Raw genomic sequence first — 24,318 nt, forward strand, 5'->3', positions numbered from 1 at the left:
TCTGTCCTATCTTATCTACCCTAACTTAGACACCTTCCCAGCTGGTGCCCTGCTCTTAGCCAAGGGGTGGGCTCAAGATGGAAGAGCATCCAATCACGTTCTGTCCTGGGAATTTAAATCTTGGGCTGATTGGTTCATTCCAGCAGCTACACTCTGAAGACCCTGTCTTCATTTCTTCCTGTTGCTTGGATCCCAGAAGCTATCCTTTTCTTGGTCTTTCTCCAGGTCTGATTATTCTGCTCTCATGGACACTGCAAGTTATGCCGGATTTTCCAAGAAAGTCCTTTTGGGCGGACATCAGCTGGAGCCTATATTCTGTTACATGCAAGCCAAGAACACAATTGGATTCTGCTCTCCCTGGTGAATGACAGGTTCCATGAAGGCTTAGAATTTAAAGGGCTGCTTCCTAAGATATCTGTAATGTAATGAGCACTTCCAGTCACTGTGTTTTTACCACGGGCTCGAATTGTGTCCCATAGGCCTGACACATGCAGTGTAGCTCACTAGACGCTCACATCAACTCCCTGGGGTGGGGGCTCTTGTAACTCCCATTTTCGAGAAGAGGAAACCAAAGCTGAGGAACCTGAGGTCACAGCTAGAAAGTGGGGGAATCTAGAATTTAAACTTGGGCTCTGATTCCAGTGTCTCCACTTGTAACTGTGCTGCTTCTCACTGCCAGGACTGAGATTGACCCAGCCTTAGAGGCAGCAATGTCAAGTCAAGGTGGGTTGTTCTAGAAGGAAGGGGACAGATGGTGGCCCAAGAGCCAGAGGCAGTCCTTGGATCCTTGGATATAATTTCTTTGGCTAGTGTAGTTGATTATCTTGAAATTTGAATTCATCACTGGTATTTTCAAACCATGAGGTTTCTCTCTTCCTCTCTCTCTCTCACACACACATACCTACGCAGCAGAGGCTTCAGCAAGCCTAGGTTTGCACTCCCGCGCGACATTATCAATTGATCCGAGCAGCGGTCACTTCTCTATCACATTCATCTGTGACATCTCCTCCAGGGTCCTCCTCCTTTAGTGTTAAAAACAGCTAAAAATTGTGGTACCTATTATGTGCCAGGCACTGTCCTGATTCCTTGCTGTGTACTGGCTCATTTAAATCTCATAACAACAATGACAACCCCTGAAGATAGTTACTATTCCTCTTTCCATTTTACAGATAAGGAAACAGAGGCTGAGAGAGACTAAGGGCAGTACTAAGTGTGCCCGGCTGACGCAGAGGCCATGCCCTTCACCACTCCATGGGGCCACTCTCTCCCGTGAGCTCCCACACCTGGCGCAAGGGCCGTCTGACCCGAAATCCCGTATCTAGCTGCTCTGCCAGTAGATGGTAGTGAGATCCCCATCTCTGCACCGGCTTCCATTCCGGTTACAACTCTTTGGGTAAAACCTGTTCATTTCCGGACTTCCTCCTCCATAAGAAGCCTCATGGCAGGTGTGAGATGGGTACAAAGCTTTACAGAATAACAAAAAGATGTTCCCCTGTCCTTCTTTCTTTCGGACTACTACTGTGATAGACAGTGTGTGTGTGTGTGGGGGGGGACTTGTTCCAAAGTGCGTGACTTTATTAACTCAGGGATCCTAGACCTGGTCCTGGAGGGTTTTATCCGCCAGTGTTCCCACTCGGTGCAGTGCCCCAGGATGTGTCCCAAGGGTCAGGACTTAGTGCGGAGCACAGAACCTTATCTGACCCTGCTCCCAATTTATACCTGTCCTTAGAACTAGAAGGTGGCAACTCCCAGACATCGACTCCGGCTTCCCATCAGAAGCCGTTTCCCCCTCGCAGATTAAAGTGGGTGAGGCTATAGTGAAAACCTAGAGAAAGAGGAGCAGAACCCCGAGGCCTTGAAGAAAAGTTTGGGTACATCTGACAGACCTTCGTTGTTACTAAGCACCTTCAAAACATCGGCAGGGAATGGAAGGCTGAGGAAGGTGCTCCTTCTAAGCTGCTTTTCCGGTGTTGTCAAGGGAGGTGCACGTCCACATCGGGACGAGCTGACCCTCTAGACCGGGGGCACCTTGGCCACCTGGCCGGGAGCACTGCAGGCTTCCCACGCTGCGGGCTGCAGGCTGGCAGCTCCCCGAGGCCTCTCAGGGAGCCGTGGCCATCAGGGAGCTGGCTCTGCCCCATGCACACGGCGCCGCTGGTGGAGCACTGATGCTGCCCGCCCATGGGAGGGGGTCTCTGCTTTACAGGCCTCCCTCCTCCCTTGGATGGGCAACTCCCCGAGGGCAGGGGCCCCGCCTCACCCATCTCCAAGACTGGCATCCCCTGCAGAATGTGGCCCAAACGAGGGCTGGGTGGGTGTTGGGGCCGGAAGAGAGGATGAAAGAGGGAGGAGGAGGGGGGTTAGGTGAGAGGCGGGCAGAGAGAGCAGGACAGGGAGGGAAGGGGGAGGTGAGTGAAGAAGGAGAGGAAAGGAAGGAGGAAGGAATAGAGGGAGGGAGGTGGGGACAAAGGGAGGGTAGGAAGAACTGAGAAGGAGTCTGCCCAGGAAAGGAGAGGAAGGAGAGGGGAAGAGAAGGAAAGATGAACAAAAAGAACAAAGAGAAGAAGGGCGAAAACCCAACACTCAACACTCTGCTCCAGGCTCCATTCTAAGTCCTTCTGACGTGTTCTAGCCTATTTCATGGGGCAGGCATCGTGATGGTCCCCCTTTTAAGGATGGGGAGACCGAGGACCATGGAGTCACGTGCTCAAGTACGGGCGCTGGGATTCCCCTCCGGAGACTCTGGCCCCAGAGCCTTTGCCCGGCAAGGTGGAGAAAGAGAGGGAGGAAGAGGAGCTGGGCCAGGGCGCTCACCTTGTGAAGAGCTGAGACACACTCGGGGAGGCTGATGTGATGGTGCCTGGAGGGAAAAGAAAAATTGGAAGGGCTTTAGCTGTCAGAGTGATGGCCCACAGAAGCTGTGACTTCAGACGCTGACCTGAGTGGGAAGAAACTCAGAGAACTGCTGCCAGGGACTTTCTCAACCACGAAAGCTCATCATCCAAGGCACAGCATTTGAGCACTCTCCTTCTTGAAAACCCTTTCTGGGTGACTGCTATCTCCAGGCAGTAATGGAAGGACCACATGTGAAGGGTCTAGAACATCTTGAAACCTCAGAGGAGAACACTCTCCCTTACGTCTTGCATGGACGGGGACACTGAGGCCAAAGGGACAGAAAGAACATGCTCGAGCTAGGTCACATAATTGGAGAGCAGCTGGGACCGGACCCAGGTTTCCTGACGCCCAGTCTGGTGCCATTTCCACTTCTCGGTAGAGAGCTGCTCCCTTCCCTGCCTCAAAGGCAACCCAAGAACCTGAGAATAGCCGACACCAGCTGGTTGTGATTAGCCGACAGCCATTTCCCTTCTTCTGATGACATCACCTTGATGTTCTTCTTCTCCCACCCTAGTTTCGGTCCATGGGGTTCAGGTGGGGCTGGCCCCAGCACTTAGGGGAAGGCACATCTTGGGTCATCTCCTAGGCTCCAGCTAGGGTGTGGAGCAGAAAGACAGAAGGGGCCTGGGCTCCTCATTCAAGTGTACCCCTGGGCACCATGCATGCAGCAGTGGGAGACAATAATGCAAGAGGGGATGAACAGGTGGGGGAATTAAGCTGGGAGGGAGATTTCCAAGAGGCTAATTTTACACACGGACAGTCCACTGGGGACTGCGCTGTCATCTTTAACAGCGCAACTCAATGTCCTCACAGGGAAGCCCTGGCAAATACCAGAGAACACATCTTCTGATTATATCAGCCTGCCGATTCATGCTCCCTTGTGTGCAGAGCAGTGTCTATGTCCTGGGGTACGTGGCTGGGGTGTCCCTGTGCTTCTTGAGAAATGCTCCAAGGTCTCCAGAGCTCTAAGCCTCTCTAGCCCCAGAGCTGGAGGCTCAGAACAGCAACTTGCAATTCCAACTCTATGACTCAGCCGCAATGAGACTTTAGGCAGCTTGCCTCGAGTCTCTGGACTTCAGTGTTCCCTCCTGTGAAATGGGGAAAAGCTGATGCCATGAGGATGCGTGTGGCTTAAATGTAGAGATGATGATGGAGAGGATGACGACGTCTGTCATTTACTCAGTGTCTATTATGTGCCAAGCTCTAAGTCCGTTACCTGGATTAGTTATTATTAATCCTCATAACCACATACCTCCATGTTACAGATGAAGAACACAGAGAGTTTAACTAACTCACCCAAGGCCACGGAGGTCAGAAGAGGCAGATCTGTGATCTGAACTCAGGTGCTCTGACCCCAGGGCGCTGCAGCCCTCGCTGGCTCTCATCCTAAGGACAGCGACCACTGTCCACGTAGGAGCTCGCTTCGTGCCAGGCCCTGAGCTAACTGCTCATATATGTGACCTTACTCAGTCCCCGCAACAATGCTACAAGGTAGGTGATGTCACTGTCCCCACTGTACAGATGAAGAAACAGGGGAAGACTAAGGACCCTGCTCAGGCCACATAGCTTGAGGGCACTGGAACGGGGACTTGAATCCCAGGGCCATGTGAGTCCCAAGTCCATTCCCTGAACTGCCACCCTGGCTGAGTCAAATTCTGTTGGGGTCCCAGACCCTCAGGGTCAAGGGCAGGAGTCCTGAAGCCCATTCAGGGACTAACAGCCAGAGCCAAACAATAAAATCCAATAGACAACAGCAGCATGTATTGCCCAGAGTAAGAAGGGGTCGGGTGAGACTTTTGTTCCATTATAGACATGAGAATGTGCTGTGGTGTGTGTGTGTGTGTGTGTGTGTGTGCTGAGTGGCATGCAAAAATACATTTCTTGGGGCACCTGGGTGGCTCAGTGGGTTAAAGCCTCTGCCTTTGGCTCGTGTCATGATCTCAGGGTCCTGGGATCGAGTCCCGCATTGGGCTTTCTGCTCGACAGGGAGCCTGCTTCCCCCCCACCTCTGCCTGCCTTTCTGCCTACTTGTGATCTCTGTCTCTCAAATAAATAAATAAGATCTTTTAAAAAAAATACATTTCTTACTATGTGTTGAGAACAGCCGTGGTCTAATGTCAAGGAAAGTGCTGTAGGTGCTCCCTCAATGCTACTGTCCCTAGTTGGGCTGCGCTGCCCCAGGCAGGACCTCCAGCACCCGTCCTCACCCTCCCCCAGGACTAGAGAATGAACTGCCTCATTCCGAAGCAGCCACAATATCATTATTGGTAAAAGCCCATGATCTCAATGCATTTGGTAATGCATAAGTTACTGAATTAAACATTTTGAATATGTTTTCTTAAATAAATATGTAAATATTCATAAAAATCACATCTTATGGAAACATTCCTATGGGCTTGGATGAACTTGGCGTTCTGTAAATTTGAAGCATCCTTCTGCCCCAGCCTCCACGCTGTGATTTGCATGTTTGCCTCACTCCAGCTTCCCCTGCTCTGAATTGCTGAGCAACCTGGCTTCCCCACGTGGGCAGATCTCCCTCTCCTGCTGTGCAAACCTACAATCCTCTCCCCTTCCCGCCCCAGCACACCCCCGGACGACTGTGCAAGTGAGAGACGGGTATTCAGTGAAAGATGTGCCTTCTACAGGCTGTGGGACTTTTGAACACAGGCTTTTATCTTTTGTGGGTGGGTATCATATTGAACTTTTCATCCCAAGAGAACCGGGCAGGGAAACCTAGAAAATGAGTACCTTATATATGGAATGACCCCCTTCCTCCTTCCCTACCTGCCGCCCTTCCCTTCTGCCTTTTACTCCAGGTGGCAATGCTATACACCTCACTGGGAATCCTGATGGCTTGTGACAAGGTGGGGCTTTCAAGTTCCTTCCTTCTTCTGGGGGCCTGGGTGGGACTATGTCCAGGACGGGGATGGGCGCGGAGCAGAGGCAGGGACTTGCCAGGAGCGGACAGAGCTCTTTCTGTCCGGTGCTGCTGCTGTGGCCCAAGGCTATGTCCTTGGAGGTCACGAGGACCAGGAGGCCTGCGTGCAGTTGTCATCGTCTGCAAACTAGGAAGTGGGCCCGATGGGACGATCCTTTGGGCAGTGCCAGCCCCAGTACAACATCGCTGTTCAAGTCGTAGGTGACAACCTAGACCTCAGTACAGCCCAGGACGGCTCTCAGTGATCCCCCCAGAGGCCCGCTTCACTACTTTCTGAATGCCGCTGTACCTGACAGCTTTGTCTGGATGGTGGTTAGAGCCAGAGAGACCCACTGAGGGTGGAGAGGCAGGAGGCCAGGCCCCTGATCTCCCTGCAGCAGAGGAACAATCCCGCCCCCCGCCGTGCGGGTGCCGCTGCTGTGTGCAGGCACGGCACTCCGGCTGGCTGTACGGCCCTGGTACCACAGTTTGCCAGAGGGGCAGACAGTGGGTGGATTGTTGTCACGAGTCCATGCGTGATGCCAGAGTGTTACAGAGTCTGGCAGTGGGAGTTGTGGGAGCACCATCTGGGGGAGGTCATACTCTTTATGGTCACCCCAACACCAACACGGGGCCACCGGCACAAGGGGCAGGTGACCCTCAGACTGCACTCGTCAAGTGAGCCCCCAGCATCTTCAGGGTGCCGGAAACATTATATTCAGAAGCTGCAGCGGCCCACACTCCTACTGGTGCGGTCTAGAGCCTGGACTTGCACAGACCACAGCTTCTTGTTCTCAACCTTGTTAGTGCCACTGAACTTGCCATGATAGACGAGGCTGAGGTCAACGGGGCATCAACCATATCCATGTTGCCAGAGGTGAAACCTGCCCTAGTGACCTGACCCAAGGTAGCCGATCTCCAAGTCTCACCACGTGTCTTAGGGGATGTGGCTGACACATAAAACGGGACAGCTAGCTCTCGAGGGGGGAGGGAGACAGAGCCTCCTCCATTTAATTCTGAATTTACAACTCTTAAGTCTCCTCTTCCTCCCCAGCTTCCCATGGGTAAAGGGAGAAGGATTAGCTAAACAGATGGCCACGGCCTCTGGAATGAGCCCATTCATTCATTCATTCACTCATTCACTTACTCGTTGCCTTACCTGCACCAGGCATGTGCTAGGAACTGGGTTATAACAATGAGCTAAAGCAGTCCAGAACTGCCTAAGTGGGGAAGATGGACGGCAAACAAAGGATTATGCAAATAAGTGCTTAATTATAACGAGAACAAGTGCAAAGGAAGAAAGTGGATGGTACAGAGCAGTGCACCTGGTGCCTTACCCTGCACAGGACTCCCTGGGGACCTTGTGAAAATGCAGACTCCCAGCCTGCAGGCCAAGAAAGATCCCAGGTGAAAACAGTATGGAGGTTCCTCAAAAAATTAAAGCTAGAACTAGCCTATGACCCAGCAATTGCACTAGTAGGTGTTTATCCAAAGGATGCAAACGTGGGAATCCGAAGGGGCACGTGCACCCTAATGTTTATAGCAGCAATGTCCACAATAGCCAAACTATGGAAAGAGCCGAGATGTCTATCAACAGATGAGTGGATAAAGAAGATGTGGGGTAGATATACAATGGAATATTACACAGCCATCAAAAAACAAAATCTTACCATTTGCACTGACATGGATGAAACTAGACAGTATAATGTTAAGCATAATAAGCCAATCAGAGAACGACAAATACCAGATGACTTCACTCACATGTGGAATTTAAGAAACAAAACAGATGAGCATAAGGGAAGGAAAAATAAGATGAAAACAGAGGAGACAAACTAGAAGAGACTCTTAACTCTAGGAAACAAACTGGGGGTTGCTGGAGGGGAGGTGGGGGGGATGGGGTTACTGGGGGATGGGCATTGAGGAAGACACTTGATAGGAATGAGCACTAGGTGTTATATGCAACTGAAGAATCACTAAATTCTACCCCTGAAACTAATACTACACTAGATGTTAACTAACTTGAATTTAAGTGAAATCCTGAACGGGGGAAAAAAATAAAAAAGAAAGAAAAAAGAGAGCTCCCCGGTGAGACTGACACAGGAGGCCAGGAAACCACACTTCTGAGCTTCCAGAGAGAGTCTGGGCTACAGGCTAAAAAAACCCCTGTGAATCATTAAAAAGTATCCCAATTCCAGGTTCAGAAAAAGAAATCTCCCTTCTAGAAGTCACAAACTCAAATGCATACGGGTCCCAGAAGACGAGCAAGTCGTAAGATCTGGTTTTTAAAATAAGGCAAACAGGGGCACCTGAGTGGCTCAGTGGGTTAAGCCGCTGCCTTCGGCTCAGGTCATGATCTGAGGGTCCTAGGATCGAGCCCCGCATCGGGCTCTCTGCTCAGCGGGAAGCCTGCTTCCCCCTCTCTCTCTGCCTGCCTCTCTGCCTACTTGTGATCTCTCTCTGTCAAATAAATAAATAACATCTTTTAAAAAATAAAATAAGGCAAATAAAGCTAGGTCTACGTGCGTGAATGCACACTTGTGTGTGACTGTGCGTACACGTGACCGCGTGAAGAAACTTGTGCAGGGTCTTCATAGTTTGTTCCTTCATCTGGGCCTTCATGCACCTGCTGTGGGTGGGCCAGATCTACAACCCAAATCTCTCTAATTTGTCAATTTAAAGTTCTTCCCTAAAAAAGCACATGGGTTTAAGGGATCGGTCCCAAATTCAAATCCTGCAGCTGCAGCAAAATAACCAAGTGACTTTGTGCCTGTCCCTTCCTCTCTCTAAGCCTTGGTTTCCACATCCACAAGATGGGACCACACCTCACACCTGCACAGCTGCTGCCAGCATTGCAAAGGCGGGTACCTGCCAAGGGCTCCCCGGGCAGAAGCTCATATTAGCTTCCCGTTCTCCAGGGGCCCTTGCTTAAGCCACTTGAATCCATGAGCCCAATTTGAATATTCACACTTTTTTACCTCCCACTGGGAGGATTAAGAAGCTAATGATTCTGAAAGCAGCAGCCACTACTACGTTGCCTAATTTGACCCCAGGGGCCTGCTTCCATGATCCCCACAGGACCGGACTGTTTCTAGTGCAAGATGTCTTGAGGCAAGTCTTTGCTATGAAAGATGCAAGTCTACTAACCAGGTCAGCTCATCTCGTCTGTATGGGTGGTTTAAAGTGCTCTCAGGCCAGGGACAAGGACAGCAGGAGAGAGCACCGTGTTAGAAGTCCAGAGGCACTAACCCCAGTTTTGACTCTCATTGAGTGGCTATCTGACAGTGAACAAGGCATCTGTCCCTTGGAGGGGTGTTCCTGAGGACTGCAAGGAACAAGGCCGGGGTATCCCATGAGTGCGAGGATTTGAGAGGGTATGTAAATACACACTCTTCTATTTAAACCATCACTGATTCTTTGTTAAGATTTTATTTATTTATTTGACGACAGAGATCACAAGTAGGCAGAGCGGAAAGCCCGCTACCTGCTCAGCAGAGAGCCCGATGCGGGGCTTGATCCCAGGCCCCGGAGATCATGACCTGAGCCAAAGGCAGAGACTTTAACTCACTGAGCCACCCAGGTGCCCATAAACCAACACCGATTTATCTGAATGCATATATTAGAACCACAGCAAGACTATCAAAGGCAATACTTTTCATTTCTGGAAGAGGTGTTAAGTCATCCTCTAAAAGTGAATGTATTGGGGCGCCTGGGTGGCTCAGTGGGTTAAAGCCTTTGCCTTTGGCTCAGGTCATGATCCCAGGGTCCTGGGATCGAGCCCCACATTGGGCTCTCTGTTCGGCAGGGAGCCTGCTTCCTCCTCTCTCTCTCTGCCTGCCTTTCTGCCTACTTGTGATCTCTCTGTCAAATAAAATCTTAAAAAAAAAAATATGAAGGTACTGAAAGGGAATTGTTTTAAAGAAAAATCAGTAAGCCAGCAACAGGAGAGGTGGTATCCACATACCGCAGAGAGTGGCTGGAGAAGGTGGGGAGTCCGGGAGACACTGCCAGGGGCGAGAGCTCTTCACGTAGGGAAGGCACTCAATAATTAATAATCGCCCATGCCCTTTCTCATAAAGAGGGGATTGGCAATCTCCTCCACACTACACCAACACCCCCAGAGTGGGATTTCTGTTCTGTTCAGGTAGAGGTTGTGCTGGGTGCTGAGGCCCCCAGGAAGCCAGCTGGGGAAGGCTACAGGGTAGGAGAGTGGAAGCTGGTCTGCGTCTCGGCAGGTGAGGACTCGGGCAGAAGTCTGGGCGGCTCCACCTGGCTTGGATGAGATGAATCAAAACCTGCCAGCTCCAGGCTGGAACCGGTGAGATGGGAACTGAAAATCAGACCCTATCATGCCCAGCGCAGAGGAAGAACAGGAGGTCTGAGAGTAGACAGCCCAGCTTGTCCTGTGGGCACAGTCTTACCTCTCAGAGGAAACATTAATGAGATGATACATTGGCCTCTGCAAAATGTATCTCTCTTTCTTTTTTTTTTTTGTATCAGCATTTTATTTTTATTTTTATTTTTTATTTTTTTTAAAGATTTTATTTATTTATTTGAGAGAGAGAGACAGTGAGAGAGAGCATGAGCGAGGAGAAGGTCAGAGAGCGAAGCAGACTCCCCATGGAGCTGGGAGCCTGATGTGGGACTCGATCCCGGGACTCCAGGATCACGCCCTGAGCCGAAGGCAGTCGTCCAACCAACTGAGCCACCCAGGCGTCCCCAGCATTTTATTTTTAAAAGATTTTTATTTATTTATTTGACAGAGATAGTGCACAAGTAGGGGGAGCTGCAGGCAGAGGAAGAGAGAGAAGCAGGCTCCTCACTGAGCAGAGAGCCCAATGCAGGACTCGATCCCAGGACCCTGGAATCATGACCTGAGCTGAAGGCAGCTGCTTAACCCACTGAGTCACCCAAGCACCCTCATACCTGCATTTTAAACAAAAAAGTTTTCTTTATTCAGTTTTGCTTTCTCAGTTCTGTAACATTTTTTCCTCTCCTTCCAGGAGACAGGATACAATTCAAATCCAATTTTCCCTTGAATAGTAATGAATGATAGCTCATATTTCTCAAGCAGTTTCTATAAGGCAGACACTGTGCTAAGGGCTGCATGAGACTTATCTCTATTGTTGTCCATAACAGCCCAATGAGAAAGTTATTATCTGTATTTTACAGATAGGGAAATAAGGCAGGGAAATAAAATAAGGGGAAATTAAGGAAGCTTTATTAAGGAATCAAAGCTAAATCAGCCTCAAGTTATCTGTGATCCTCAAGACCACCCTGTATTCATTCATTCATTCACCCAGCCAGCCAGCCATCTCCCCACTCATCCACACATCTATCCTCCACCCATCCTCCCATCCTTGATCCATTCATCCACCCACGCCTTCATCCATCCTCCATCCATCCACATCCATTCTCCTCCCATCCATCCATCCACCAGCCATCCATGATCCTTCCCCATTCATGCATCTGCCCTCCACTGATCCATATCCATGCTCCACCCATCTACCCATCCTCCATCCATCCATCCATCCATCATCCATCCATCCATCCATCTTCCATCCATCCATCCGTCCGTCCATCCTTCATCCATCCAACCATCCATCCATCCATCCGTCTGTCCTTCATCCATCCATCATCCATCCTTCTATCCTTTACTCTTCCATCCATTGCTCTATCTACCTATCCACCCATTAACAATTTTTAAGGCTCTATCATGAGTCATAGACTGAGCTGTATGCTAATCAGGGACAATAATTTAAATACATATCTAGGAATAAAAAACTATCCTTGTCCTGGAGAAATTCACCATCTAAGACAACTGTTCTCCATCCTGGAACACAATAAACTCATCTGGAGAGCTTTAGAAAAATCCCATTGCGTGGGTCATACTTCTGACCAATTAAATCAGATTCTCTGGGTGTGGGATCTGGACGTGAGTCTTTTTAAAAACTTTTTTAAACTTCCCAGGAGATTCCGGTGAGCAGTCAGATTTGAAAACGGTACAGAAGCCTTATTCTCAGGGTGTGGTTTTGGGGCCAGCAGTATCAGCATTACCTGGAACTTGTCAGAAACACAAATTTTTGGGCCCCAGACCAAACCTTTACTGAATCAGCAATGCTCGGAGTGGCGTCCTGCCATGTGCACGCTAAGAAAACTTGCAAAGTAATTCTGATGCACAACCAAGAGTGGCTGGGGAAGCGGGGCAGAGCATCGACATCGCCAGGGGGCCTGTTAGAAATGCGGACTCTTGGGGTCTGCAATTTAACAAAGTCCCCGACTGAGTCTATGCACATTAAAGAGGGAGAGACACGGAGCTAACCTCCACTGAGCGCTTTCTAAGCACTCCGCAAGGCTTGAGCATAATCACACGAAAGCCCTTCTAACCACTGGCCTGCCTGCAGGTCACCCTGCCACATCCCTGCTTTACTTCCTCATAGAAGCCACCACCATCTGAAATCCCTTGTTGGTTTAGAAATACAGTACCTGTCTCTTCCACCAAAAGAGCAGCTCTGGGAGGGGGACTCGTCGGTCTCAGCCACCTTTATATCCCCGCCACCCGCACTCACGGCAGGCATTCTGGAACAATTTACCAAACACATGCAGCCAGCATATCTTCATTATCCAGGTGAGGGCACAGGCTGGCGGAGAATAGGAATTTGGTCAAGGTCACACGGGGGACAAGTGACAGAGCTGGGATACACATTGAGCTCAGGCTGAGCCCAAAGCCTGTAGGATGTGGGGTGCAGCGACCACGGGGAGACGCTGAAAGTGCCTCTGGGAGCAGAGTGACCTGCAAAGGCCCTGAAGCAGGCAGTGGGGGGGGGAGGTCCCCAGGGCCTCGTGCCCAGCAGGTGCATCAAAAAACTGTTGACCGCATGGCTGCAGAAACGAAGGAATGAACGAGAAGCTATCAACCAGCCAGAGGGGCTCGGGAGGTTTTTGTGATGAGGCTGAGGGGGGTCTGTAAGACCAGGGAGGGGACACCTGTGACGCTGTCCCTCCACCTCTCAGCCTCTTGCCTAGAGAAGCAGGACACATGTTCAAACAGCAGCACGCACGATAGCCCTAGCGTTGTCTGTAAGAGCAAACAATTACAGAAAACCTCGTGTTCCTCCCCGGGAGGACGGCTTCATGAACTGGGCACTGTCATTCTTCGGTGTGTCATTCGGTCAAACAAAAAAGAGGTAAATCATTACTTAGTGGGTCCTGAGTGAGCCGAGCAAGTTATAACAAATATGTATTATATAAGCGATAGATTTGTATTTGATTTTTTTCTAGCAATACTGTAATTTCTATGGTAAACATACATGTTTAAATATATAAAAATATACACACCTAAGCCACATAAATACATGTTGATACAGATGTGACTTCTTACAGAACGGCCTCGGCAGACACACAAAACAGGTCGCGGTGGTTACTTCCGGGGAAGGGAAGAGACACTGATCTCGGGTAGATGCGGCCCAGTGTTTAAGTCTTTGTAAGGATCGTGTGTTTGTGTATTGGTTGGTGAGCAGAAACTGGTGTGTCACAGAGAAACAGAGGAAAAGGAAGGGCTCTCGCAGGGGTACAGGGTGGAGAGGACTGTGAGGTGTGAAGGCGCACGGGTCCGACAGAGGGGAGCGCTCACGGTCATGGGCAGGGCTCCGGCTTCTGTTCTCCATCATTTGGAGGATTTCTGAAGCACCTATGAGGCGTCCCACACCGTTCTCAGCAGGGGGGACACACAGGTGACTGAGATGGGCCACGTCTGCCTTCTGAGAACTGACATGCGGGCCGAGGACACGATACACAACAGGCGAACAAACACGTGCCTTCTGACAGAGAGAAGGATGATGAAGAAAAGGAAACAGGACACAGAACCACGTGAGTGCGGGTTCTGTCGGCTCTGCCCTCAAATCCGGTCCTGAATCTGCCCTTTCTCCCTGCCCAGGTCCAAGGCACCGGCGCCTCTCACCTGGGTTACTGCAATGCCTCCCTCGCTGCTCCGTGGGCTCCCGTGGGCTCCCGTGGACTCCCCGTGGGTCCCCACACCCAGTCACCCAGCCCAGCCCGAGGGGTCCTGTCAATACACAGATCAGAGGTCTTTCCTCTGTGCCAAACCCTCCCAGAGCTCCCATCTCACTCATGGTAGGAGCCAAGGTCCTTCCTGTGGCTCTCAAGGTCTGAGCCTGGCCACTGTCCAGACCTCCTCTCCCCCACGGCCCGTGGCTCACTGGGCTCCAGCCATGCCGCCTCCTTACCACTCTCAGGGACTCTGGGGACGAGGCTGCCCCGGACCCTTTGCACTTGTAGTTCCCTCTGCATCCGAGGCTCTCCTTCCTCATCGACAGGAACACCCTCCTTCATCTCCTTAAGGTCTTTACTCAAGTATTATCTTCCCAGGGACATCCCCACACCCCTGCATTCCCCAGCCTCCTCCCCAGCTTCCCCCCTGCCTCCCCCATCCACAACGTGTATCACTGCCTGCCCTGCTCTGTATTTTGCTTATTTACTGTTATTATCAGCCTCTGGCTTGCCAGCCCCTTGGGGCAGACTCCAGGAAGGCAGGGGCCTTTGTATGCTGACTTCCTAGTGCTTAAAACAAAGCTGGGCAAACAGGCTGAAGAAACACCTGTTGCATGAGTGAATGAACCGTTACTTCTGATAGGAAGAGGAAAAGACCTCCCTGATGAGCCCTGAAGGCTGAGGGATGGCCCCACAGATGGGGACACTGGTCCAGGCCAAGGGGACAGCACGTGCCAAGGCCCCGAGGGCAGCATCACGCTCCTGATTTACAGCAAAAGAAACAAGGCCAAGGCTAGGTCTACTGAGCAAAGGGGATGGGGAGGAGCCAAGCTGGAGAGGCTAGCGGCAACAGACAAGGCAAGCCTGGTGGCCGAAAGGAAGGAAATTAGATCGTATTCTATACTTTTTAAGAAAAGCTTAGTTCTTTCCATGTTTTAACTATTTCATCCTCACATGGTCCATGGAACAACTGCTCCCCTTTAAGAGAGGAGGCAAAGAAATTCCAGAGAGGCTGGGTGACCACGCCGGGGGCTGGGGGGGGTGGGGGGCAGGAGGTAAGAGGCAGCACGAATGCAGTGGGAGCCACCGGGGGATTTCTGGGTTTCAGATTCCTTCCAGAACACCCTGAATGGAGGCCCCCTGGCTTGTGCCCCCCTTGGGCCCCTCCCTGGATCCGGGCCCCTGCAGTCAATAATGACTCTGTCACGGAAGGGCCCAGGAGGCCAGGCTGGAAGGGCAGCTGATGAACCTGACACTAGAGGCCAGAGCCAGGGCAGAATGTTCCCTGCAGAGCCCAGGAGCGAATCGCCCATCTCAAGAGAAAGAAAAGTGTGTGGGTGCATGTGTGTGTGTGCGTGTGCGCGCATGTGCATGCGTAACCTGACCCTACTGGCTCTGCCTGCTCTGAATTTGGGAGCAACTGCTCCAGGGCAGTGGAAAGGGTGAGGACAGGAGAGAGACAGTCTGTGGGTGCCACCACTGTGGGGGACAAATAATCTGGGGTCTGAGGACTCTTCAGGGCTTGGGAGAAAGTGAGTCTGAGGTTTAGAAGTGGGGACACTGGAGCTGGAGTGCCTGGGTTCGTTTCCTGGCCCTGCCACTGGTTGTGTGTCTTTGGGCCGCTTACTTAATATTTAATTCTCCCGTGCCTCAACTTATGCATCTGTAAGATGGGCTCCTAGCCTAATAGGGGTGTAATAACTCAGTGAGAAACATGATAGTGTACTGATTAGGAGAAGAGATTTCAGGGTTAGACGGCTCAGGTTCAAATTCTGGCCGTCACTGAACTGTGTCATCTCGATCAAGTGACCTCAGGATCTCTTGACCTCTCTGTGCCTCAGTTCCCTCATTGGTAACACAAAGCTTAACCACAGAGGGTGTGGGGATTCCGTGAGTTAGACATCCATGCCTGGTACTCAGCAAGGGCCGTGTGTTTCCTCTGCCGGGGCAGAGGAGGAGAAGGGTTAATCTGTAGTTACGCTGCTTTTCACGGTGCCTGCACTAAGTACATGCTCACAAAAATTAAGGACAAAAGAAGTGGCTGGGACTCATCTCAGGGACAGCTGCTCCCCAGCTCCCACTAGTGGCAGCCAGGTGCGAATGTAGGCCCCGCGTCTCTAAAGCGTTGAGTGTTATCAAAAGCAAGTAGAAATTCAAGATTTTTATGTGAACGCTCCTGCTTTTTACAAGTTCACTTTTATTTAAAGTGGAGTGTAAACCAAACAAAGGCATTCATGAGGACCAGATTTGGCTGTGAGCTGCTGGTTGGCAGCCCCGGTTTTACGGTCCTTGTGGTGATCTGGCTCCGAAACGAATGACCATGCAATGCTACGTTTAACCCTGATACCGCACGTCCTGGTACCAACCGTGGCCGGCAGCAGTGAGCATGCTATGGAGTGGGTCATGACTATGCCCCCATTTCACAGGTGAGGAAATGGAGGCTCAGAAAGGTGAAACAATTTGCTGGAGGCCATCTGGCTGGGAAGCAGTGGGTCTGGGGTTTAGCCTTGGATCCTCCTCACCCACCAATCTCCTCCTCCTCCTCCTCCTCCTAGCTCTCCCAGCTCTGAAATAAAGCCCTAGGTTGAAGAGTGCCTCCACTCGGAAAGAAGAGAATGACTGTTTTTGAACAGGGCTTAATAAACTGTCTCCAACTCTCAAAGAGCCTGGCGGGGGGGGGGTCAACATGGACCCTCCAAAGTGCCAAGAAGAATGAGGGTGTGTTCTCCAGCATGTGGTTTGGGCGGGGGCGGGGGCGTTTGGAAATCCCAGACCCTCCTGGTGGTCTTTGAGTGGGCTTGTCCCTGCTTCATTACCAGCATGCAAGGGAAATGTCATTGTCCTGGTGACAGCAAGGATTACTCCCTGGAGGCCTGGAGTTGCTTAAGAGCAAATTCCTGGCGATGCTGTATTTGACGAGACACAAGTCTCTGGTTTTCCACGATGGTAACGTAGCACTTCTGTCCCTTGAACCGTCATCAAACACAGACAGGGAGGGAGAGACAGCCTGGGATCTCAGGACACCAGCATCAAATCCCAAAGCTGGCCGCATAAAGGGTTAAGTCCAATGGTTAAACATAATAGCTTAATGCCTTCTGCTACCTCCCAGCTCTCCCAGGAGGGCTGACAGATCCCAAACAGGGCAAACAATAGCTGGAATTGTTCTAGTGAAAACTAGTTCGGCTGCATCACTTGCCAATAATTTTTTTAAACAGCTTAACTCTCCTCTGCTTCCTTGACTCTAACCCAACCCGAAAGCAAAAGGCAGATGAGTTCTTGTCCCAGTGTCAAACCTTTGTAAACAAATCGCCCGCCGGGATGCGTGATGGCCGGACGGTGCTGGGGGACAGATCGGAGCTGGAGCCCTGACCCTGCGGGACACACCCAGGGCCGGGCCCTGGAACACACCCGAAACTGCCTATCGTCCCAGGAGGTGTCAGCATTTCTTGGCACAGGAAGTTTGGGACACGAACGAGCACACTTGCCCCTCTAATGACCAGACAGGACAGCACTGTTAGCAATGCACGCCAAAGTTCGGGTCCAGAGGCAACAATCCCAACGGCGAGAGGAGAGATCGTCATAGTGACGGTACTTGAGAAAGGACACGCGTCGAAGGCTGTTGGTCCCTTAACTAAATTCCGCGGGGCGAGTGCGACCGCCACAGGCCCACCAACACTCACACCGGGAGGCCTACCTTCTACGTCACTCAGAGTCCAGACATCGGTATCCGCACGGTTAAGCTTCGCTTTACCCGGACGATCGCGGTTTACGGTGAGGCTGGGTGAGATCACCAGTTCTAGCATTTCCTTGTACCTGGAAGAAAACAAAGGGAAATATAATTTATTCATTAATTATGCATGCTTACTAATGATTCCTATTTCTCTCCCTAAGAGTATAAATATTAAAGCTGATTACCTAAACCCGGCCGTCTTATAAATTCTACATAATAAAAATTCACTAAACTTTTCATCAAAGGGAAATGAGGAATTAAAATGAAGTACTTGCTCCCCTCCGGAGAATACACCCACTTGATTAAAACTTTCCCCTCCTTCATACGGTATTTTGCCATTAGAAAAATTGTATTCCGGTCTCTTTTAAATGTCATCGGAATGAGCTGAAGAGAGCGAGGGAGCCTTCTCAGCAGAGGAAGGGAGAGACAGGCAGAGAGGCAGAGTTGGAGTTTGAATTCCCCAAAGCAGAGGCTTAGGGAGCAGAGGGGGTTGACTGCAGTTTTGAGGGAAAAATGGACATGATGTTAGTTAGATGGACAGACAGAGGCTCAGAGGGCATTCACAACATTGAACAAGTCCCTCTTGGCAGCCAAACTCCCAGCCCATCACTTTGGTCCCCACCAAGGGGAAGGAAACACTAGCTCCCGAATTACGGCGTTGATAAAATGTTATGGAGGGCAGGGAAAATGTGGGACACGTCTCCTGGGTCTTTCTCATTTTTTTATTGAAAACTGTTCAGCCCTTGCACCGTGGCCGGTAGTTATTCCTCCTAAATTCCTACCCGCCGTGGTTAGGAAGTGAGGTTTCTGGTTCATGTGCATGATACCACGCCTGGTGGTTTCCAAAGGGCTAAACTACAAGCAGTAATGATTGGCACTGATTCAAGGTGTCCTCAGAGAAAGAGTACGCACATCAGTATTGCGAGGTCATCGTTGGGAGGATCGGTTATCATTACTTTAATAAAACACAACATACCGACTGATGGCAAAGAGGTTATAAACTCAGGTTCCACCATGAAAAGGTCACGGATTCAAAATTTCGGTGTCGCTCCTCATGACTTTGAGAAAGTTAGTGAACTGCTTAAGTGAAAAGCTGGCTCGTCTGGGTAATGAGGTTGTTAGAGTACCTCCCTGGAAAGGTAATGGTGAGGAAGGAAACAGGTGGTACCTGCAAGGAAAGGTCTTTGTGGGGAGCAACCTAAATGTCCACACATTCCCGAGAAAGAATAATTAAAGGTGGTGTGTGCACACGGCGGAGTATCATACAGGAGTGAAAAAGACCAAGCTGGGCTCCACCCACGGCAGGACAGACAGAGTCCTGAGCAGAGGGGCAGAAGGGTATCCAAAGTAGGATATCATTTCTATGAAGTGCGAAACATACAAATCAATACTATACACATATGCAATTCACGGGTACTAGTATGTATAGGATGAAAAACACAAATTTCAGAGAATGGCTGACCCTGGGGATGGTGGGGGGGGGGAAGGCACTTTGGGAAGTGGTATCCTGGGGGCCTCAACTGAGTTTGTAACATTTTAGTTCAGGGGTGGACACCCTGGGGTCCATCCAAATCCCGCCCATCTTTTCGTGGGAACCATGAGCTAAGAATGGCTTTCAGATTTTTATTGTCTATTATTTTTTATTTATTTTAGAGAAGGGGAGTTGGGGGCAGAGGGAGAGAGGGACTCTCGGGCAGGTTCCACGCCCATCCAGGAGCCCGACACGAGGCTCGATCTCATAACGCTGAGATCACAACCTGAGCTGAAATCGGGAGCCAGATGCCTCACCGACTGCGCCACCCAGGTGTCCCAGCTTTCGTGTTTTGAAATGGTTAGAAACAAATCGAAAAAAGGATAACATTTCAAGACCTGTGAAAACTGCAGTTAAGTCCACAAGCAAAGTGCTCTCTGAACGCAGTCCTGCCTGTTGGTTGGTTGGATCGTCTGGGGCTAATTTCACACCGAACCTTCTCAGTACAGTAGTTGTGACAGAGACCCGCCCCGCTGGACATATTTAGCCATCAGCAGAAAAAGCTTGCCAACTCCCGTTTTACTGGTGGGCATACCACTGTGATGTAGCCACTACACAACCTTGTGGGCCCGAAACACTGATTTAAAAAGAAAAAAAAGAAAAAAAACACCAAAGAAATCTCTTATGCCAGGACCGCACACAGGAAGTACATTATATACACTTTTTAATCTGATGAGAGAATTCCACACAAGTGAGCTCCTAGTGTTTACATCTTTCTGTGAGCAGGTAAACATCTGCCTGATGGGGAAAGAAGGAGCACGGTGACTTCTGGGCTTGGTCGCGTTGCTTATTTACTTTACCAAGTGCTGCTGTCATTCTCTGGAACTCAGAGCAGGAAGGAACTTGTGAGCTCTAGCCCTGGGACAGAGCACTGCTAAGGAAGGTTTCTGGCGTGCTCTCCTTTGACTTTCGCCTAACATTCTTGAAGGCCAGGCCAACATGGAAATCACCTTATTTCCCCCACAACACCTGATCCAGAATCATGGTCATTCTGTTGTCATCCTGTTACCATCTGCAGAAGGGTGCGAGGAAAGAGAGATAGAAGAGGGACAGGGAAGGAGGAAATCTATAATTGGACGATTAGCTTCCTCAAACAAGAATTTTTTAAACGTTCCCATATATTCTCATTTTCAACTCCATCTTGGACGGTGACTTTTAATGTATTAAATATGTAAATGCATTCCCTTATAAAGTGATGTTGTATTGTTTTATGTGTGACTTGTGTTTTAATTTACGTGAATAGAGCTGTGCATGAGATCTTGTCCTGTTTATTAGGCTTTTTCTTTCCAGTCTGCACCATGATTCTATAATGTGTACTTATTGATGAATAGTCATCTAGCTTATAGTTAGAATTCCGTATTGGGGGCACGTGGGTGGCTCAGTGGGTTAAACCTCTGCCTTTGGCTCAGGTCATGATCTCAGGGTCCTGGATTGAGCCCCACATCGGGCTCTCTGCTCAACGGGGAGCCTGCTCCCACCCCTACCTGCCTCTCTGCCTACTTGTGATCTCTGTCTCTGTCAAATAATTAAATAAAATCTTTAAAAAAAAAAAAAGAATTCCATACTGTGTGGTCACTCAATTGTATTTATGTATTGCCCTAGTAATAAACATCCAGGAAGGCTTCCTCTTTCAGCTACTATAAACAATGCTGCAATGAACATCTTCATTAAAATACACACACACACACACACACACACACGTATATATAGATACATATATATATAACGTGTATCTATATATGTGTTTACATGCACACACACTCTTAAAATGTCTGTGTATGTATATATATATATATATATATATATATATATATATATATGCAAGGATAATTTCTGTCATTGGATGTATATGAACTGAATTTGACCAAGTACTAGTAGACTGTTCCTCATTAATTCCTGTGCTAATCTAGATTTCCATCAGAAGTACACAAGTCAGAGGCACCTGAGTGGCTCAGTCGGTTGAGCATTCAACTTTTGGTCTTGGCTCAAGCCTTGATCTCAGGGTTGTGAGTTCGAGCCCCACACTGGGCTCCACACTGGGCATGGAGCCTACTTTTTTAGAAAATGCATAAGTGTTCTCATTTTATAAATTCTTGCTAACATTTGGCATTGTCTAGCTTTCTAATTTTTGTCAAACTAATGGGTGGAAAGTGATAGAGTTGTTCTACTTTGCATTTCTATGATTACTAGTGAGTTTGAGCACATAGTCACATAATTGTGGGACACGAGAGTTTCTAGGAACTGTCTATTTATATCTTTTATCTTTGCCCATTTTTGTATTGGGTTTTCTTTGTGTCTTTTCTTGCTGATTTGCTGGATGCCTTGTAGAGTCTAGATGCTAGTTCATTGCTGGTTTTAGATGCTATAAATTCCTTTCCTTAAGTTTTCATTTGTTTTCTTTACTTATGGTGTTTTGGAAATAAAAAATTTCTAATATATTTACCCAATATTTTTTTCTTAGGTGTAAAATTATTTCTCTAACCCTAGGATATTAAAATGTGTCCACATTTTAATTTGTTTATATTTCCATATTCACTTAGAATTTTAACTTTTATGCTTAAGTCTTTGATTCATCTGGAATCTTCCTTTTACTATGGTTTAGAGTTGCATTTTTCTCCAATATTGGAGAAAATAAAAATAAACCATTTTTCCTAGTATGTAGTCAACTCTTCAACTGAGTTCACCTTCCAGCTATGATGGGATAGTTTGTAATTTTGGTTCAATCTCACTATCACAATAAAAAATAAAAGCTATAAAACATCGTTTTAAGGTATCAGACAGCAACCTAAGGAGGGCTTGAGGGCCCAAGATCCCAGAGGGATGAGACATGGACTGAGTTAAGTCTGACTTCTACCACTTTTCCCCTCAAAACACCTGCCAATTGTTAAGCACAGAAGAAAAAAGAACAGCTTAGGGTTTTCCAGTCTCATTGGGCTGGGAAGACAGCAACTGAAGTTCAGGGGTAAGGTAGCTAGAACCCAAGGAGCAAAGATCCTACAGCTATGAGAACCAGAGAGGAGTGATCCTGACATTGCTGACAATTAAAACCTTTGAGGAGTTTGGTGATACCTAAGCTGGGTGGGGTGGGAGTAAGAGAAACGAAACACAGGGAGGTAGCTAAGAAGACAAGAAACGAAGCAGAGCTTTTGGCAATCTCCCCGTAGTAGGGAGGTGAAATTGGAGTTCATGGTCCATCAAGGATGAGAATCATTGGTAAACACACTAGGCTTTTTAACTAAGACTTCTGAAAAGTTACTCCCTTACAGGATGGGCAAACCAAATAGATCCTGATTTGTCATCCAATAATCCCTTATTGGTTCAAAGTGATTTACCTCTAGTATCACCACTTGGCAGAAGAAATGTAACTTTCTTTTGGGGAAGGTATTATCTTCCAGAGTTTCCATAATTTTTCATAAGCAATGTTTAGCACTTAATAAAAATTATGAGGCATGCAAGGAGACAAGGCCAAATGATCAAAAACTAAGACAAAAAACCAAACCCATAATAAGATTCAGATATTGGAGTTAGCAAACATGGACTCCCAAACTACCTTGATAATATGATCAAGAAAATAGATTTAAATGAAGACTACTACTAGAGAACTAGAATAAAAATCAAATGAAAATTCTAAAACTGAAAAATATAATAATTGAAATAAAGAGCTCCATAGAGCAGCTGAACTATGGATTTGAGGTAGCAAAAGAAAGGCATAACGAACTGGAAGATAAGTCAGCAGACAAATCACAGAAAGAATGTTGGAAAGGAAAATAGGTAAAAAAATAATATAAAATAAAATAATATGGGACATGGAGAAAAGGTCCTGCATACATGTAACAGGGGCCACAGAAGGAAAGAAAAGAGAAAACAAATCAGAAACAGTATTTAGTGGGGCGCCTGGGTGGCTCAGTGGGTTAAGCCTCTGCCTTGGCTCAGGTCATAATCTCAGGGTTCTGAGATTGAGCCCCAAATCAGGATCCTTGCTCAGGAGGGAGCCTGCTTCTCCCCCTCTCTCTCTGCCTGCCTCTCTGCCTGCTTGTGATCTCTCTTTGTGTGTCAAATAAAAAAATAAAATATTAAAAAAAAGAAACAATATTTAGCAAGAATCTGACAGAAAATCTTCCAAGACTGATAAAGACATCAAGCCAATGCAATCAGCAAGTTCTGCAAAGCAGAAGAAAAATAAATACAGAGGAAAACACTCCGGAGCATATCATAGTCAAACTACACACATGTGAGACTATATTATCTTAAAAGCAGCCAGAGGGTGAATAAAAGACAAATTATCAGGGCTTCTAGGTGGCTCAGTCAGTTAAGAATCTGCCTTCATCTCAGGTCATCATCTCAGGGTCCTGGGATTCTGATCGAGCCCCATGCTGGGCACCTTACTCAGTGGGGAGCCTGTGTCTCCCTCTCCCCTCTGCTTGTGTGCTTTCTCTCTCACTTGCTATCTCTCTCTCTCAAATAAATAAATTAATTAAAAGGCACATATTGCATGGAGCACTGGGTGTGGTGCATAAACAATGAATTTTGGAACACTGAAAAGAAATAAAATAAAATAAAATGGAAAAAAAAGAAATAAAATGCAAATTATTTTTAAAGAAGGAATAATAAGACTTCTCTGCAAGTATGATGGAAACCAAAAACAATGGAATTTCATCCACTAACACAGTATTCTGTGCCAGCAAAAAAAAAAAACCCTTCAAAAATGAAGATAAAGGGGTGCCTGGGTGGCTCAGTGGGTTAAAGCCTCTGCCTTCGGCTCAGGTCATGATCCCAGAGTCCTGGGATCGAGCCCCACATCGGGCTCTCTGCTCAGCAGGAAGCCTGCTTCCTCCTCTCTCTCTGCCAGCCTCTCTGCCTACTTGTGATTTCTGTCTGTCAAATAAATAAATAAATTCTTTTTAAAAAATTAAGATAAAAATGAAACAAACAAAAATTAAGATTATTTGTCACCAGTACATTTGCACTACAAAAGAATGCTTTGGAAGCATGAAAATTTGGCAAAGGATGGAGAACAACATAAAAGGATAAATATGTAAATAAGAGGGGGATACATGAAGTTTACATGTTCTAAGGACACTGCATTTTCCTGGAAGTGGTACAAGCACTAATTTATAGCACACTTTAAAATTTATAAGGATACATGCTAGAATCTTTAGAGTAACGACTTAGAGAAAAATAAAAGTGTATGCCAACAGGTTACTAGAGGAGAAAATGGAACAATGGAAATACTTCATT

The 24,318-nt window shown here is 48.2% G+C and overlaps 1 protein-coding gene across 6 annotated transcripts in view; it reads right to left on the reverse strand.

The window, feature by feature from the left end:
- Positions 1 to 24,318, reverse strand: part of EYA2 (EYA transcriptional coactivator and phosphatase 2) — a 273,242-nt gene that overhangs the window by 171,773 nt on the left and 77,151 nt on the right. For 4 of the 6 annotated variants that reach the window (XM_044262903.1, XM_044262904.1, XM_044262907.1 and 1 more), the window contains exons 2-3: positions 17,514 to 17,632; positions 2,815 to 2,860 (exon numbers count right to left, since the gene is read on the reverse strand). In XM_044262903.1, coding sequence (XP_044118838.1) covers positions 2,815 to 2,860; positions 17,514 to 17,622 — 155 coding nt within the window. In that variant the 5' untranslated portion in view covers positions 17,623 to 17,632. Of the gene's footprint in view, positions 1 to 2,814; positions 2,861 to 17,513; positions 17,817 to 24,318 lie in introns of those variants that run through there. The other 2 variants (XM_044262906.1, XM_044262902.1) reach the window with 2 other exon arrangements.

Source organism: Neovison vison, chromosome 8 (assembly GCF_020171115.1).
Source record: "Neovison vison isolate M4711 chromosome 8, ASM_NN_V1, whole genome shotgun sequence".
In the NCBI taxonomy this organism is placed as follows: Eukaryota; Metazoa; Chordata; class Mammalia; order Carnivora; family Mustelidae; genus Neogale; species Neogale vison.